Source organism: Zootermopsis nevadensis, unplaced genomic scaffold, assembly GCF_977971745.1.
Source record: "Zootermopsis nevadensis isolate Lab colony 2312 unplaced genomic scaffold, Znev_1.0 Znev_ptg000061l, whole genome shotgun sequence".
Taxonomy (NCBI): domain Eukaryota; kingdom Metazoa; phylum Arthropoda; class Insecta; order Blattodea; family Termopsidae; genus Zootermopsis; species Zootermopsis nevadensis.
Genome location: NW_028259192.1, coordinates 7869567 through 7885672, shown reverse-complemented (window position 1 = coordinate 7885672; position 16106 = coordinate 7869567). Strand labels below are relative to the sequence as shown.

Sequence of the window (16106 nt, the reverse complement as noted above, 5' to 3'; positions counted from 1 at the left end):
TATCCATGCTTGTTGTTGAGCTGGAGGCCTGACTCATCTAAGTTGAAAATATGACCAGGTTTCTTCATTATTACCAGGGTCAGTGTCATTCGGCAAAAATGTTACGAAATAGTGTTACGAAAAAGGGAAACGAAAAAGTGTAACTTCATTGTTATGTTACCTTGGAAACGTCATCTGTTTATCAACAAATAAACAATTGTTGCCTACATAGTTACAATACATTACTTTACCTTACCTTACATTACATTACATTACCTTACATTACATTACCTTACCTTACATTACCTTACCTTACATTACTTAAAATTACATTACATTACCTTACATTACATTACATTACATTACCTTACCTTACATTACCTTACATTACATTACATTACATTACATTACATTACCTTACCTTACCTTACCTTACCTTACATTACATTGCATTACATTACATTCAGCTACCACAGACCCATCTTAAGCGTAACTAATTCAAGTTAAATAAGCAATGTCTTAATCAAACTTTACGCAATTGTAAAGTATTTATAAAGGAAATATTTAGAATAAAACCAATAAATAAACTTCCTTTCCGTATAGACGTATTTACGTCAAATTCTCTGGAACCGTGGTTCCACTGACAATTTTTTATTTAGTGTTCTGTCTGACGACAGGTCCATATGAACAGGATCCTTCCATCCTTTTCTCGGACTGGGACCTGTTCATGAACGTTCTTGGCAGATGATCCAGAAGTGGCTTGCCATTGCCTTCTTCTGTGTGTGAATGGAGTAATTGTTGGGATGCCACGGAGAAACCGGGGAAGCCCCCGGAGGAAAACTCCGTGTTGCCTAGACCACGGCCTTATCCAACACAAGTTATAAATTCGGGCACCGCCGGGAATCGAACCCGAGACCCCAGGATTACAAGGCCAGCGTTCTAACCGCTAGACCACCGTGGCTATCTAATGTAAGGTAAGGTAAGGTAATGTAATGTTTTATAGGTAATAACAATGCTAAGTAAACAGATGACGTTTCCTAGGTAACAATAATGCCGAGTAAACAGATGAGGTTTCCTAAGTAACATAATGAAGTTACACTTTTTCGTTTCCCTTTTTCGTAACACTATTTCGTAACAATTTTTTCATAACACTTTTTCGTAACACATTTTTGCCGAATGACACTGACCCTAAAATATAGACGTATTTACGTCAAAAAAGGGGAGTCAAGTATTGGGAGAGAATACATAATCTGATATTGTTAATCTGGAAAGAAGAAAAATTCCAGAAGAATGGACCCTAGGAGTAATACAACCTATACATAAAAAAGGAGATAATATGGAGTGTACTAATTATAGAGGAATTACACTTCTGAATGTAATATATAAAATCTTGTCAAGTATTCTATATAATAGATTGGTTGTATATGTAGAAGAGATGTTAGGAGAGTATCAGTGTCGCTTTAGAGCAGACCAGACCAGATATTTGTATTGAGACAGATTCAGGAGAAAGCCTATGAATATAATATTGACTTACATAATTTATATGTGGACTTCAGACAAGCATTTGATAGCCTCAATAGGGACCAAATGTTAAACGATATTCTCCTATTAGGGATACCATCTAAATACGTCAGGCTCATTAGAGCAACGTTGAAAGACTCCAAGGCAGTAGTAAGATTAGATGGTGAGCTAATTAAACAATTTATTATCAATGGGAGTTAGACAAGGAGATGCTCTCTCAACAATGCTTTTTAACCTGACGCTGGAAGCATCTATTCGGAAACTTGAGATCTCAGGATATATAGGCATAAAATCAATACAAGTGAGTGTGTATGCAGATAATATAGCTATTATTAGCAGAAATAAAGCTGCACTGGAAGAAACAGTATTAAAATTGATAAAAGAAACACAATTAAGGGGGTTAAAAATAAATTAATTGAAAACAAAATATATGAAAGTTACAAGAGCAGAAAGAAATGTCACAAATAAATTGAAAATAGGACATTATAATTTTGAACATGTGCAGAATTTTAATTACCTGGTTTCACAGATTAATACTATAAACTCAGTAACTAATTAAATTAAAGCACGTATTGTGAATGGTAGATCTAGTGCCGGGGTCAAGGAAGAGAGAAGCTATACCTCCTCTCCCCCCCAAACGCCTACATGGCGTATAGTGGGACAAACTTTACTTTACTTTACTTATTGTGAATGGTAGTAGATGTTATTATGCCTATCAGAATTTAATGAAGTCTAAAATACTGGGGAGGGAACTTAAACTGAGAATCTATAAAGTTCTGATAAGACCAGTAGTCACATATGGATGAGAAGCCTGGACATTAACTAGCTTTGATGAGCAACAACTTAGAATATTTGAACGCAAAATATTACGGAAAATTTATGGTCCAATACAGATTAGTGATGGCTCCTGGAGAATTAGGATGAATCATGAACTAGATTGTATCATACAGGTAGCAGATATTGTGAGGCTGGTCAAAAGCAAAAGGTTAACCTGGCTTGGCCATGTTGCAAGAATGGAAGGAAACAGGGTAACTAGAAGAGTGATGGAATGGAGACCGATGGGAAGAAGGATGAGAGGAAGACCACGGAAACGATGGATAGACGACGTGGAGGAGGATGTGAGGACGATGGGAGTAAGGGGATGGAGAAGAATTGTGAATGATAGGACAGAATGGAAAAAAATTATCGAACAACCTAAGACCCACACAGGGTTATAACGCTACAAGAAGAAGAATAAGAAGATTAAATGTGTCAGTGATATTTATACTTCATGTCTTTTCATATTTTATTTATTTGGAAGTCTATAGTTTATGTGTACATTATTGTTAAATAGTATTTTAACAGGTGCTTGTTCATATTCAACAACACCACCACCACCAGGCAAAAGATCCAAGACTCCAATCGGTGCTGATCGATTTATTCCTGTTAGAAGTGCAACCAATTTTGAACTTACACATTATAAGGTAATAAATATGTTGGTGTTTATGAAACATGCAGGTTGTAATGGTTGTGGACCTTGAGAGATTACATCTTGATATGGGAAATGTTTGAGAACTGTGTTTTTGTGTCCGTGTTGAGTCACTAAACAAGTGGTTTGCTGGTATTTCTGTAGTATATAGGCGCTGTTTAAAATGTTGTCTTGTACGTGGTTACAAGGAATTTTGAGGAATGTGTCATGATGCATTGGTTTGAGAAGTTGGTAACTACCTACAAAAGTTACTTTCATTATTCATGTCTGTGTGTGCAGAATAACAAAGAAAAATTGGGTTCAAGCTTAGAGGGGGGTGGGGGGAATTTGCCTGTGGAGAGTTAACTGTTATTTTATATTTATAATGTAATTTTAACTAAATTGAATTTATATGAAGTTGATGTGATTTCTTGTCAGGTGACGCAGGGACAACAACTAGATGATGAATTAATAAGCCCTTCACAGAAAGGATATCAGCGCTTCATGTCAGAGTATCTGTTTGGCAGAGATGTTAGAAATATGAGGCTTCTGTCATACAAGAACAAAGCACCAGGAAGGCCTGATGTAAGTTTTCTAGTTTTCTGTTTCATTGTAGTACAACAGGTATTTCATAGGTGATTGCCTCACCACAACGATTGTTAATCTTACTGCTTGCCAACTTAGAGAATTCGTGTTACAATGTGGAAGATCAGCACATACAATAAAACCCAAAGTAGCATGTTGGACACCGCAAATGACACATAACATTTTCTTATTTGTGTCAGGAATCTCATATGTGTGTGTTGTTTAAAGATACTTCAATTCTGAATCACTTTCAGGTGATTTGTTGCTTGTTTTATAGGGCTAGATTGCTCGTGTATTTAGTTTTATCAGTATTTATTTTCAGATCAGTTTTCTGTTAGCCAGAGAATTTCTGCATTCATTAACAGGCATTTAGCACTTACAAGTTAAAATTAAACAAGTTGATCTAATAATGTCTTCAAATTGAAATATTTTAGAGCTGTATGTAGAGAGTAACCAAAAGTATAATTTGACTTCTATTTAAAAAGTTTGGTTCACCATGTAATATAAATGTTCAACTATAAAACTGTGTTTTAAAAGTAGCTGTTATTTGAACAATGTATTCTGAAAATTAATGGGAATCTTGTAAATCACCTGAGACGTTCTGCTGTAACTACAATTTATAATCTGATCTTAAAACTGTTTCTAAATATTTTATTAAATGTAGTTTTTGCAAGAAATCAATTTGTCTTGGTATTGTCAACATGTGTGACCAAAATAAAAATTATTCATACCGTCTATTTTTTGTAATCAATTTCTTAAGCTTATAAATAGTTCTAATATTGAGTTCTGTTTGGCAATTTTTTCATGAGATTGTACTATAAACTCATTTATGTTTATTCAATTGCAGGGATTCTCGGATTCTTTGATTAATATGTATTCCAAGGCACCAGCATCAACAAAAAGTTCAACTAGATACATTCCAAAAAATCCAGACCGAATTCTTGATCCTCCTGACATTGTGGATGACTATTGTTAAGTTGGTATTTATGTATCTTGTAATAAATCAAATTTGAATGTTTTATCAGCAGATGTTTGTAATGATTGAGCTTCAAAAGGGTCAATGGACAAGGTCCAAAAGCCAAACAATCAAAACATAAACTTTAGGTTTAGAGTGGAACACAGGCCTCTTTCATGACACTTAATGGTTGCCTCAAAGGGAAGTGTAACAACAATGGACTTAGAGCTGGTAAATTTTTCTTCACTCAACTCAATTACCTATGTAGCAATAAAGCAGACACCTAATGCTTGTAATTGGTTCATAAATATGATGCAAACGCGACCAAAGCCTTATCTAAGAATGAGCATTATTTTATTCTGAGTAATAGCAGTGGTACAGATGTGATTTTGGTTTTTGGGAATAAGTCGTATCGAATGTTGAAGGTGTTCCAGCCTTTCCAGTCTTTTTCTGAAAGGTGACATTATACACTGCAGTTATGATGCTTATTTTAATCCACTAGAGCAGAGCGCTCCTATCGGAGCTCCTCGGGCGGGTTGGTCAAATTTGTAAAATGCAACCAACCTTGTGTAAGGAACTAAATTAACCCCCCGAATGGAGGGTTAAAACACTTGACCAACCTCCCCCCTTCGGGGGGGGGGGGTGTTTGCGTTTTAAAATCTTAAGTAACACACTAAACTAACCCCCCTTCGGGGGGGTAGTTTAGTGTCTCATTCAAGTGTTTTAACCCTTGAGTAAAAAACTAAACTACCCCCCTAATGGGAGTTAAAACACTTGACGAACCCCCCTTCGTGGGGGCTTGGTCAAGTGTTTAAAACGCAATCAAACCCGCTTCGGGGGGGTTAGTTTAGTGTCTCATTCAAGTGTTTTAACCCTTGAGTAAGAAACTAAACTCCCCCCCTAATGGGAGTTAAAACACTTGACGAACCCCCCTTCGTGGGGGCTTGGTCAAGTGTTTAAAACGCAATAAAACCCGCTTCGGGGGGGTAGTTTAGTGTCTCATTCAAGTGTTTTAACCCTTGAGTAAGAAACTAAACTACCCCTCCAATGGGGGTTAAAACACTTGACCAACCCCCCCTTATTTTTTTCAGCGTCTTGTTTTTGTTTTTTGTTTTTTCTCCTCTGTTCTTACCGAGTAAGTTTTTCTATATGTGTTGTTAATATGGTCTCGTTTAACATTGTAAGTCTTCTTTGGCTCTTCTCTATTTGTTAAATAGTTCTGATGTAGTAGTTCTTTACGTCGCTCTTCAGAGGCCAACTGTTCTTGGTCAGTAAACTTTCTACGTTCAGCCCCACCCTTGCATATCTTCGTCTTAAAATCGATCATAATAGTTTTCGTAATCGTAATATATCGAGTATATATGAGTATCACTTTACCTTGTTGCAGTTGTTGGTGTTGGTACTTCAAATAGTTGATAACTTCTTCTTTCACTTTTCTGATGTTTTAGGCCAGATGTCAGTCAATTTTTAATAATGCAACGTGCTGTTTCTGGAGCAGTGATAATGCGACTGGCTTGGTAGTGAGGCATTATTTGTTTACTCGGCATTGTTGTGTTCCACAACAATGCTGAGTAAACAAATATCTGTTGAAATTGTTGATGACGTCATTTCTTGAAGACAATGAGGAATCACAAATTTTTATAGTAGAATATTGATATTAGGTTATAAATCAAGGCCTTTTATTTCTGGTTGAAGAGAATATTTTGGAAGTCGGGGTTTGTATTTATTAATATTTATGTGTGAATTAAGGGCATTTACAGATGATTGAAGCAGTTTCATGCAACTTATTTGAAGAAAACCCTTGGTGACACATATGGTGCTTTTTAGTGGGTATATTTATTTATAATATTACCATAATACATCAGCAGTTCAGTACAGTTTATTTCAAGGAACCGTAGGCAATAATCTGGTGATTTTCTCCACATAATGAACTTTTGTGCTATGAAATTTTCAATATATTCTATACACAAACCCTGTGTAAATGACTTAATGTACAGTGGGCACCACTCAAGCAATGTGTTGAATCTGGTTCACCTTACATGTTTTTGCAGTCAGAGTATAAGTACATATTGTAAAAGGTCTTTTACCTCATATATATCTCCATTGTTTTTATTTTCTCTGTATGTGTGTGTTGGTGCAGAGAGTGTCCTTGAGTGGACGTAATTATTTCTATCTGAATCTGAGATAACCCGTTGAAGTTTGAGGCTTTTCTGAAAAAGGTAATGTATTTTTACAGCTGCACAGTTTTTAGTTATACGTGATATACTGTGCCTCTTTAAAAATTTTGTTCTAATTTAAGTCGTAGACGGTATTGTAATAGTCCTTGTTATTTCAGATCTGAACCTGGTCGATTGGAGTCCCAACAACATTCTGGCAGTTGCTCTTAACACGAGTGTGTATCTGTGGAATGCTGGTACTGGTGCTATTGAGAAATTGCTCAGTCTGGAAGGGAGTGATTTTGTATGTTCTTTGAATTGGATGCAAGAAGGAGATTGTCTTGCTGTGGGAACGAGTATGGGAGTTATACAGGTTTGTTATGTTACCCAAAATCAGAATTAGCAGCATGTAAATTGTCAGCTCTTGAAAGATGTTACCTTCAAGTTAAGTGGGAAATGTAGATGAAACACCTGTATTCTTTGATATGACTACCAAATTGACATTATCGATGTTAAACATTCAAAATGTGTGGTGGCCATGAGAAACTTAGAAAAACAGTAATGCTGTTCATTCTAGGTGCTTGGAGAAACTGACACCCTTTGTTTTTCTGAAAAGAAAAAATCACTGGTACCTGAGAGAAAATTAATTTAAAAGTTTTGATGCAGCTTGCAAATTATATCTTATTTATTTTCTTATTGAAAGTCAGGTGTGACTTCGGTATTCACATAGCTTATGTTCATATAAATATGGTGGTGTTATTGAAAGAAGGAACAATCAGATGGTAAAATGTATTTTAAATAACGTTGTTGAAGAGTACGTATCATGGGCAGCCACTCGCCACGTGTCAGCTCTCTGTCGTGGAATTCATACATTCTGAGCAGTGGTTCTGCTAGTGGTCAGATCATTCACAATGATGTTTGACGGAGTGATCACAGTGTGGCTGGGTTGTCTTTTCATACACAAGAGGTGAGAAACCATGCACAGAGAACTCCTGGAGGATGGGGCCAATAGTTTGTGCTAACTAAGCAGAATCCATTGGCATGCCCAACCAGAACCGGTGGAGCAGTTGAGACACCTTTCGTCTGGTCCCTAAGCATTGACCTGTCCGACAAGGTTGGACCTACCAGTAGCTAAGCTACTGCCGGCATAGCTTTCCGCTTCAAGCAGGGCACGCAATCTCTCCGCCACGTAAAGGCAGTGTCTCAAGGGAGAGGGAAATGACAATATGCTGTACATTTGGCCAGTTGTTGCAGGACGAGCTTACTCACAACCCCAACCTTTATACTCTCTCAGGTGGTCACACACATTATATAAATATATATTTACAACAACAGCCTTAGAGTCTCTTATCTCTTTCTTCTTCTTGGCAGGATAAGGAGCAAAATATTTCCACAATCTTAAGGTTTCATCTGCACCAGCAGACAACACTGTGCTTCCATCTAGAGACATAGCCAGTTGCAATACCTGTGCTGTGTGTCCAGTTAATTCAGCAACCTGAAATTAATTCAACTTAATCAATGCTCTAATTATATTGATAAAATTATGCAAGGACCAGTTCTCCTGCTTTGGGGTTTGGAATGGGGCCAATAAACTCTTGCAGTAAAAATACAAACTGACTCTGCCCGCAGGTGGTGGTACTGGTATTTGTATTGTGTTAGTGTTCTGTTTGGACGACAGGATCCAGTCTGACAATTACATTAATAATATTTTATGGAAATACTTTATAAATTTGTATGGGGTCCACAGAAGTTATTAAATCTGTGGTCCCTGTACAAATTTAAAATATTCACCCAGTGCAATGATGAAAATAAAAGAGTTTCAATACAAATTAATAGGCATTTACGGATCATAATTCTTATGTTAAATAGTAAAATCTAGAACTTCTAGATTAATGGCAGCAGAGATACGATTTTTAAGAAGCATAGACTGAAAAACTAAAAGAGATTGGATAAAAAATAAAAGAAAGAGAATCTAAGTTAAATGTCATGGAAGAGAAACTAACAAAGAACAGAATGAGATGGTATGGGCAATGGTTTATTAAGAGTGAATAATAGACAAATCCCAAAGAAGGATTTGAACCTGAAAGTGAAAGGAAAATGCTCACAATGGAGGCTGTGATAAAGATGGCAATGACAGGTTAAGAAACACAACATAGAGAGAAGGAAGGTCAAGAGCAAGAAACATAGGAGTTGTGGGTGGAGACCAAATTGAGAGGCCAGGAAAACCACCCCATTTTCTTCTTTCATTCCCTCAAGCACGGCAGAGTAAAGGTGATAGGAACAATATCGAAATAAACATAAATTACAAAGTTTGCCATGACAGTATTGGAAAAACATTTTCTAAGATATCAGGTTCTCATGGGAAAGGTTGTTGGTGCCATGAACTGTGGCATAAGTACGTATACTGACTCATGATTTATGATGAAGCAAATAGAGATTGGGGAAAGAAGACTTACGTTTGCAAAATATTTGTTAATGGGTGCCTGACTGGGCATCAGAAACATTATGTTTTTCGTGCTAAACACCAAGTCAGACAGGAAGACAATAATATACAGAAGTGGCTGGTTTCACAAGCCTGTTCTACAAGAATTAAATGTCAGCCACAGGATGCTCAAAATTAAGTGTAAAATAAATCTATCTTCTAACTAACCAATTATATATGTATAATTTTAAAATACATAACATATCCTGAGTGAACTTTCGTAGACATCTCCCAATACAAACTGTACAGAAATAACCAATTCATTTTCAATCACTTCTCCATTAACATTTCATCTCACTGAAATTATGATCATTTACCTTTGTCATTGATGGATATTTCCAGATAATTAGTTGATTATTTGGAGAACCATGACCTGAGATAAGTTCTCTGTATGTAGTTGACCACTGAAGACCACAAACCTGCAAGACATTTTTTACAGTGTAAATATTTGCATGGGATTCAAGGAAGTAACAAAATACATGTAGTACTCTTCCACTAAATAACCCAGTCCAAGATGACAAATGACTGACAGATTTAAAAATCAAGACAATTATGAACTAAGAGGATGAAAAATTGTTTAACACACATATGGAGACTTTTCATTCATAAACCTTTCCTTAGTGGTATTAATGTCCAACAAACAGAAGACAGTAGTTGAATATGAAGGTAATGGCCATTTTATTTAAGCTTCAACAAGACAATCACGCAGTAGTTAGGCAACAGTCCATACACATTTGAGATGTGTGTAAATTGAGATGCCTAGATTTTTAAATAAAATAATAATTATTCAACTAATAACTATAGATGTGCTACTGCACCTACCAAATTTAACAGTGCATCAGCCTAAGCAGTTATGAATTCTCTATAGTCATGGCAGTCAAGGGGTCTTAAAATACAGTAAATATCCAGGTCTTACCTGAGACTTAGTGTCGATGGTGCTGAGACAACTACCAGTATTGCAGTTCCAAAAGCGAATGCATCTGTCACCTGTTCCAGCACCGCTTGCCAATATGCTACGCTGCCATGGGCACCATGCCAGTGCCTTCACAGCTGCTTGATGTGCACTACAAGACAGCAGGAAAATAAGCATCTCAATGTTGGAATGGAATGTCACAATTTTTGGAGTGCAATTCTACTAAACTGAAAACGTGTCTGTCATTCCCTTGTGAAAATAATTTTTGTGTCTAGACAGTTATATCATAGCAATGATCATGGAGATGGTCCCTGAAACACTGGTGATTTTTAACCAACTGATATGACTGACAGCCCAAGAATGTTTGACTAAAATACAATCAAGTTTGCAATACTGGAACAGTTTCAAGATCCAATATATGTCTACAATAGCATTTTATTATTTTCATGGAATTAATATGATAAGAGTACGACATCCACTCATCTCACAAATACGAAGCTACATCATCAAGTATCCACTTACCTGAGAGAGTATAGAGGTTGCGGTTGTGAGTAAGCTCGTCCTGCAACAACTGGCCAAATGTACAACATATTGTCATTTTCACCACTTTAGTCCACAAACCTGAAAACAGTGAAGTTATCTATAACACATCTAATATAAATGACGTTATGACCGTGGGAGTTTTCTCAAGAGACTGCATGCATGTAAATATTTTAATCTAAAACCAGAGGTTAAAGAGGGGTGGGAGGTGGGAAATGCACAGTAACACTTATCTCAAACAATGCCTTTTTATAGTGGTCTGAAATCAGAGGATGCTTTATCACTTTAACTGCTAGGAATGAGGAAGGAAGATGAACAGTCTGGGCTGATAGGAAACAAGGAGCTAGATAGATTATAAGTGGTCCCTTTAGGGCTCTTTTCTATAGGCCTGGACCATTTCCAGATCCCTTCTTCATTCCTGGTCTCTGGCTGGACAATCACCATGGCCCGGTCCTTTTCCTAACCCTATATAAACCAACCACTTCCCACTTAAGCCTTTGGGTTGGAGACAGTATGTTTCTCCGAAACAATGGTAACTGCCTACAAGTACACACTGTCACAGCCCAGAAGACCACCATGATTAGATATGTAGGGGCCTCTCTCTGCAGGTGGTATGAGACTTATACAAAGCTTACTACTTTCTTGAGATGACGTATAGTGCAAGGTTTCTTGCAGTGACTCCAAGTGAATAAAGTATCTTCATCTTGTGTAACTGTAACAATGAACTTTTCATTTGTGGAAGGTGTGTCAAGATTTGTAGCATCAGTGTTCCTTCCCAATACTATAACCTATTCCTGCCGTGAATATATCACTACCCTGAACACAAACAGGTAAGTTATGGCATGACCTTTGGTAGGGAGATGAAGCAGATGGTGTGGTGGGGAGGGGTACTGCTAAAACTGGCCTACATAATGTTTGCAGTTTGTCAGCAGAGGTGATTAAATGGTGGGTAGTAAACCTTCAATAAGCCACGGTGCTCTAGCGGTTAGAACGCTGGCCTTGTGATCCTGGGGTCTCGGGTTCAATTTCCGGCGGTGCCCGAATTTATAACTTGTGTTGGGCAAGGCCGTGGTCTAGGCAACATGGAGTTTTCCTCCGGGGGCTTCCACGGTTTCTCCGTGGCATCCCAACAATTACTCCATTCACACACAGAAGAAGGCAATGGCAAACCACTTCTGGATCATCTGCCAAGAACGTATATGAACAGGTCCCAGTCCGAGAAAAGGATGGAAGGATCCTGTTCATATGGACTTGTCATCAGACAGAACACTAAATAAATAAATAGTAGACCTTCATTAGTGTCATGGGAATGAATCTGTCTGTAAACATGCCAATGGATTCTGCATAGTTAGCACAAACTATTGGCTCCATCCTCCAGGAGTTCTCTATGCATGGTTTCTCACCTCTTGTGTATGAAAAGACAACCCAGCCACACTGTGATCACTCCATCAAACATCATCGTGAATGATCTGACCACTACCAGACCCACTGCTCAGAATTTAGGAAATCCACGACAGAGAGCTGACACGTGCCGAGTGGCCGCCCATGATACGTACTCGCTTCATGTTGCTGCAATCCCACAACTTTAAAAGCAAAACAATTCAATTAATCATTTTGAGTATTCTAAAATTACAAAACAATGAGAACTCAAAAATACTAAGCACAAGACATATCCTAGGTTAAATATAAGTTTGGAGAAAAATTAATTGCAGAAGTTGAAACAAACAAATTCCTTGGCTTACAAGTTGTCAAAACCTTAAATTGGAAGAAACACATTGAGTATTTTATTCCCAAATTAAGCTCTGCATGCTTTTCCATGAGAACAGTCTTATAACTCATGACCATAGATACTTTAAAGCTAGTTTACTTTGCACAGACGTTGGCAGGAATAATTCTCTTTGATATGTGAATAAGTGAATGGAAATCTTCTGCATGACAAATTATGCCTGTTTTATGGTTAAAAAACATGGTGCATTCAGAATCTAGTACTGTATATACTAACTGGAATATTAAAAACCATTTGACATTGAATGTTTCTTTATAACTACACACATAATGGTAAGGATGTTTTTCAAGGGTTTGTAGAACAGTCACCATATCCAACAAAGATAATTTGCTGCAGTTTTACGACCAAATGCCAACTGTATGTGCTACACAACTAACATCAAGTGGATGTAATGTCTTTCAGATTTCACAGATGCAGCACACAGCAGTGGTTTGTCAAATCACATCTTCGCATTGGTTGAGAAACATGGAATGTTAACAAATACACATTTTAATGTATCTCTATATCATTCATAAAACTAAAGCTTAAAGTTACCACACTACATGATTTGGGTCCCGAACAATATAAACATTTTCCAGGTTAATTAATGTTACAAAACATCCTACCGTCCCCTAATATTTTATAATGATTGGTTGCTTGTTTGACTGCTTTAAAATTAGTTCGACTCCGGATATTGTATGGATCTATCAACACAACAAATTATTTTTAAATTCAAAACTAACAAAGTTTTAACCTAAACTAACATTACTTAAATTTTGTACCATAATAGCATGTTTCCTGTTACAGAGCAATAGTTATCTCACTATACATTACTCACTAGAGCATTGCAGTGGACCACGTAAAGATGTGTATTTCCCTTTTCAACTCATTAATGTGGTTAAAAGTATAACAGCCTTGCCAATAGATGCCTCTTGTATGACTATGACCATCAGCTTCCTTCCTTTGCTTGCTCACTCGCAGCCTGCATTCCGATTTACTGGCTGGTTTAATTCTTTGCCAACCATAGCTATTGAATTTCGGGCCCAAGGCAACTTGTAAATATCATAAAGGGTATGAAAGAAATATCGGAAATATTCTTGTAGTTAATGACCACGTTTAACTGTTGATGTTTTTGAGGTATATTTACTTTTTGTAATTCTATGAAACTATTTCAAATGAACTAACACACCTAATCTGCCACGAAGTTGGAACTTCACATGTATTTACTTACTAGTAACACACACCATTTTAACTTACCTCATGCAATTAGTCACCAAATTGTAAAGATTTGTACAGAATCGGAAGCATGAGGAAGAACAAGACAGGCTTGATGAAAACTAGGAAATTTTAAGGTTAACAATCCACAACCGATCACCTTGCTCATTGACCAATACCACCCTAGTATTCACAGGAATACCAACTTACATGCAAATTAAATTAAAATGCTGAAATTTCATTAAAATATAATTGTGCCATTCAGAACCACATGAATACATATTCTAATAGAAGAGTCAGCATTAGGGTTTATACAAAAACCGACTTCTGAAAAAACCGGTTTTCGAATTCCAGTATTCCAAAAAACCGGTTTTCGAATTTTTACAAAAAAACGAAATATAATTAAAACAGTAAGAATATATTTATGCTTATTTTAAAATTATTCAGTTTATTAAATATTCATGGAACTACAAAAATAGAACAAAATAAAATATACTCCATACAAAACCAAATAAAAGAAAACTAAAATAACTAAAATCAATACAAAATATAAATTATAAATTTTTATTTCATTTAGTATTTTTCTTCAGGAAATATGAATTCAAAAAAACATAAAATATCCACTGAACTATTACCTAATCTTGTTCTTATTCTAGATACAAAATTGCCTGAAATAGAATAAATACTCTCTCACTGGCTACTGAACTTGGTTTTATCGTTTTCAGGGTATCAAATAATACATCCAAATTCTTTGTTCTTTTATTGGTTGCCTCAAATACTGAAAATTCGGCCTTCAGTGTCTTCGGATTTGATATTATTTCTTCAGGTTCCTCAAGTAACATAAGAATTGAGTTTTCCATGGCTTCTTTTACAGCATTGCCCTGATTAATAGTTTCTCCGTCTCCGATATATTCATCATCGGAATCTGTTTCCATACAACAATTTGGATATATTCTAGACAATATTTTTCCAGATAACTTAATAATATCGAGTTTTAAAGCTAGTGGGAATACACTAGATTTCTTTGTTGAAATGTTTTGGGGATTTTGCAAATATAGCAAAAGGGTTACCAATCCAACTTGTCTTCTTTCTTGAATTCGTACTTCTAAAGCATTTAATAATTTGGAACTAATTTCAGCCTGACTCATGAAGATTAGTTTTACTACAATATGCTTGTGCCCGAGGCGCTTTTAAGTCAAAATGTTAACGTTTTTAATTAATTAATTTTTACACATTAATTATAGTATCTCAAACCGGCTTTTAAAATTTTAAAAAGCGGTTTTCGAATTTTATAAATTTATCCCAAAAACCGGTTTTTAAAAACCGACAAATCCGAGTCAGCATGATGAGGTGGTATGCAGAACAGAAGGGTAGGGCATGACAAAGATATATATGTAGCAATGAAACACATTTTGAAGATGCTGTAATAAATCTCCTTGCAATCTTAAGTGTTGAATTACTCAGTAATGCAGCTACATGCACCGACCCCCATATCTCAAAGGATGAGCCTGGTTAGAATTGCGTTGGGCATGATGAATAACTGGGATTCAATTAATGAAAAGAGCAGGAATTTTCTCATCCAGGCTGGCTCTGCAGTCCACCCATTTTCCTAGTGAGTCCTGGAGTTCCTTTTCAAAGGATAAATCACCTCTAGCATTAAGCTGACCACTCACTTCCATCTACTGCTGAGATAGAGTGGATGGAGTGTTACATCCCTTCTTCCAGCCTTCTTCAAACCATGATACTTATGCAAAGAGAATTTTACATTCATATTGACCTTATTGGTGGGAATGGATCACCAATGTCTAATGGGTGAGAAGACAAATCTCATTCTCCCATCATGTACTTAAGTTTTAGACAAAACAGTTTAATATGTCTTCTTGGATAGAGTTTTGATTCTACAACTTTGTTTTTAGAGCTCTCAACATCTCAGTACAAAATGTTATTTTAAGCCACGGTGGTCTAGCGGCTAGAACGCTGGCCTTGTAATCCTGGGGTCTTGGGTTCGATTCCAGGCAGTGCCCGAATTTATAACTTGTGTTGGGCAAGGCCGTGGTCTAGGCAACACGGAGTTTTCCTCCGGGGGCTTCCATGGTTTCTCCGTGGCATCCCAACAATTACTCCATTCACACACAGAAGAAGGCAATGGCAAACCACTTCTGGATCATTTGCCAAGAACGTATATGAACAGGTCCCAGTCCGAGAAAAGGATGGAAGGATCCTGTTCATAACGTATATGAACAGGTCCCAGTCCGAGAAAAGGATGGAAGGATCCTGTTCATATGGACCTGTCGTCAGACAGAACACTAAATAAATACCTTACGTTACCTTACATTACCTTACCTTACCTTACATTACATTACATTACTTTACATTACATTACATTACCTTACTTTACATTACCTTACATTACATTCAGCTACCACAGACCCATAAATAAGCAAAGTCTTAATCAAACTTTACTCAATTGTAAAGCATGTATAAAGGAAATATTTAGAATAAAGCCAATATATAAACTTCCTTTCCGTATAGACGTATTTACGTCAAA

At 36.6% G+C, this 16106-nt stretch overlaps 2 protein-coding genes across 3 annotated transcripts; one reads left to right on the top strand and one right to left on the bottom strand.

Moving 5' to 3' along the window:
* The first annotated feature begins 1716 nt into the window (after positions 1-1716).
* LOC147871173 (cell division cycle protein 20 homolog) lies at positions 1717-4559 on the top strand. Of its 2 annotated transcripts, XM_087340423.1 has the most exons (3): positions 1717-1801; positions 3386-3532; positions 4380-4559. In XM_087340423.1, the coding sequence occupies exons 1-3, from the start codon at positions 1724-1726 to the stop codon at positions 4506-4508; spliced, it is 354 nt and encodes a 117-aa protein (XP_087196549.1). In that variant the 5' UTR covers positions 1717-1723; the 3' UTR covers positions 4509-4559. The 2 variants fall into 2 exon arrangements, 1 of the variants encoding a protein (XP_087196549.1); XR_015532571.1 differs by lacking the exons at positions 3386-3532; positions 4380-4559 and adding an exon at positions 2845-2979 and having other exon boundaries at positions 1737-1801.
* A 1745-nt stretch (positions 4560-6304) lies between these two features.
* On the bottom strand, positions 6305-13774 carry LOC110834170 (cell division cycle protein 20 homolog). The gene is made up of 6 exons (XM_022073046.2): positions 13601-13774; positions 11982-12161; positions 10561-10659; positions 10042-10189; positions 9443-9544; positions 6305-8138 (listed from the first exon to the last, which is right to left on the bottom strand). The coding sequence occupies exons 3-6, from the start codon at positions 10626-10628 to the stop codon at positions 7905-7907; spliced, it is 552 nt and encodes a 183-aa protein (XP_021928738.1). The 5' UTR covers positions 10629-10659; positions 11982-12161; positions 13601-13774; the 3' UTR covers positions 6305-7904.
* Between the last annotated feature and the right edge of the window lie 2332 nt (positions 13775-16106).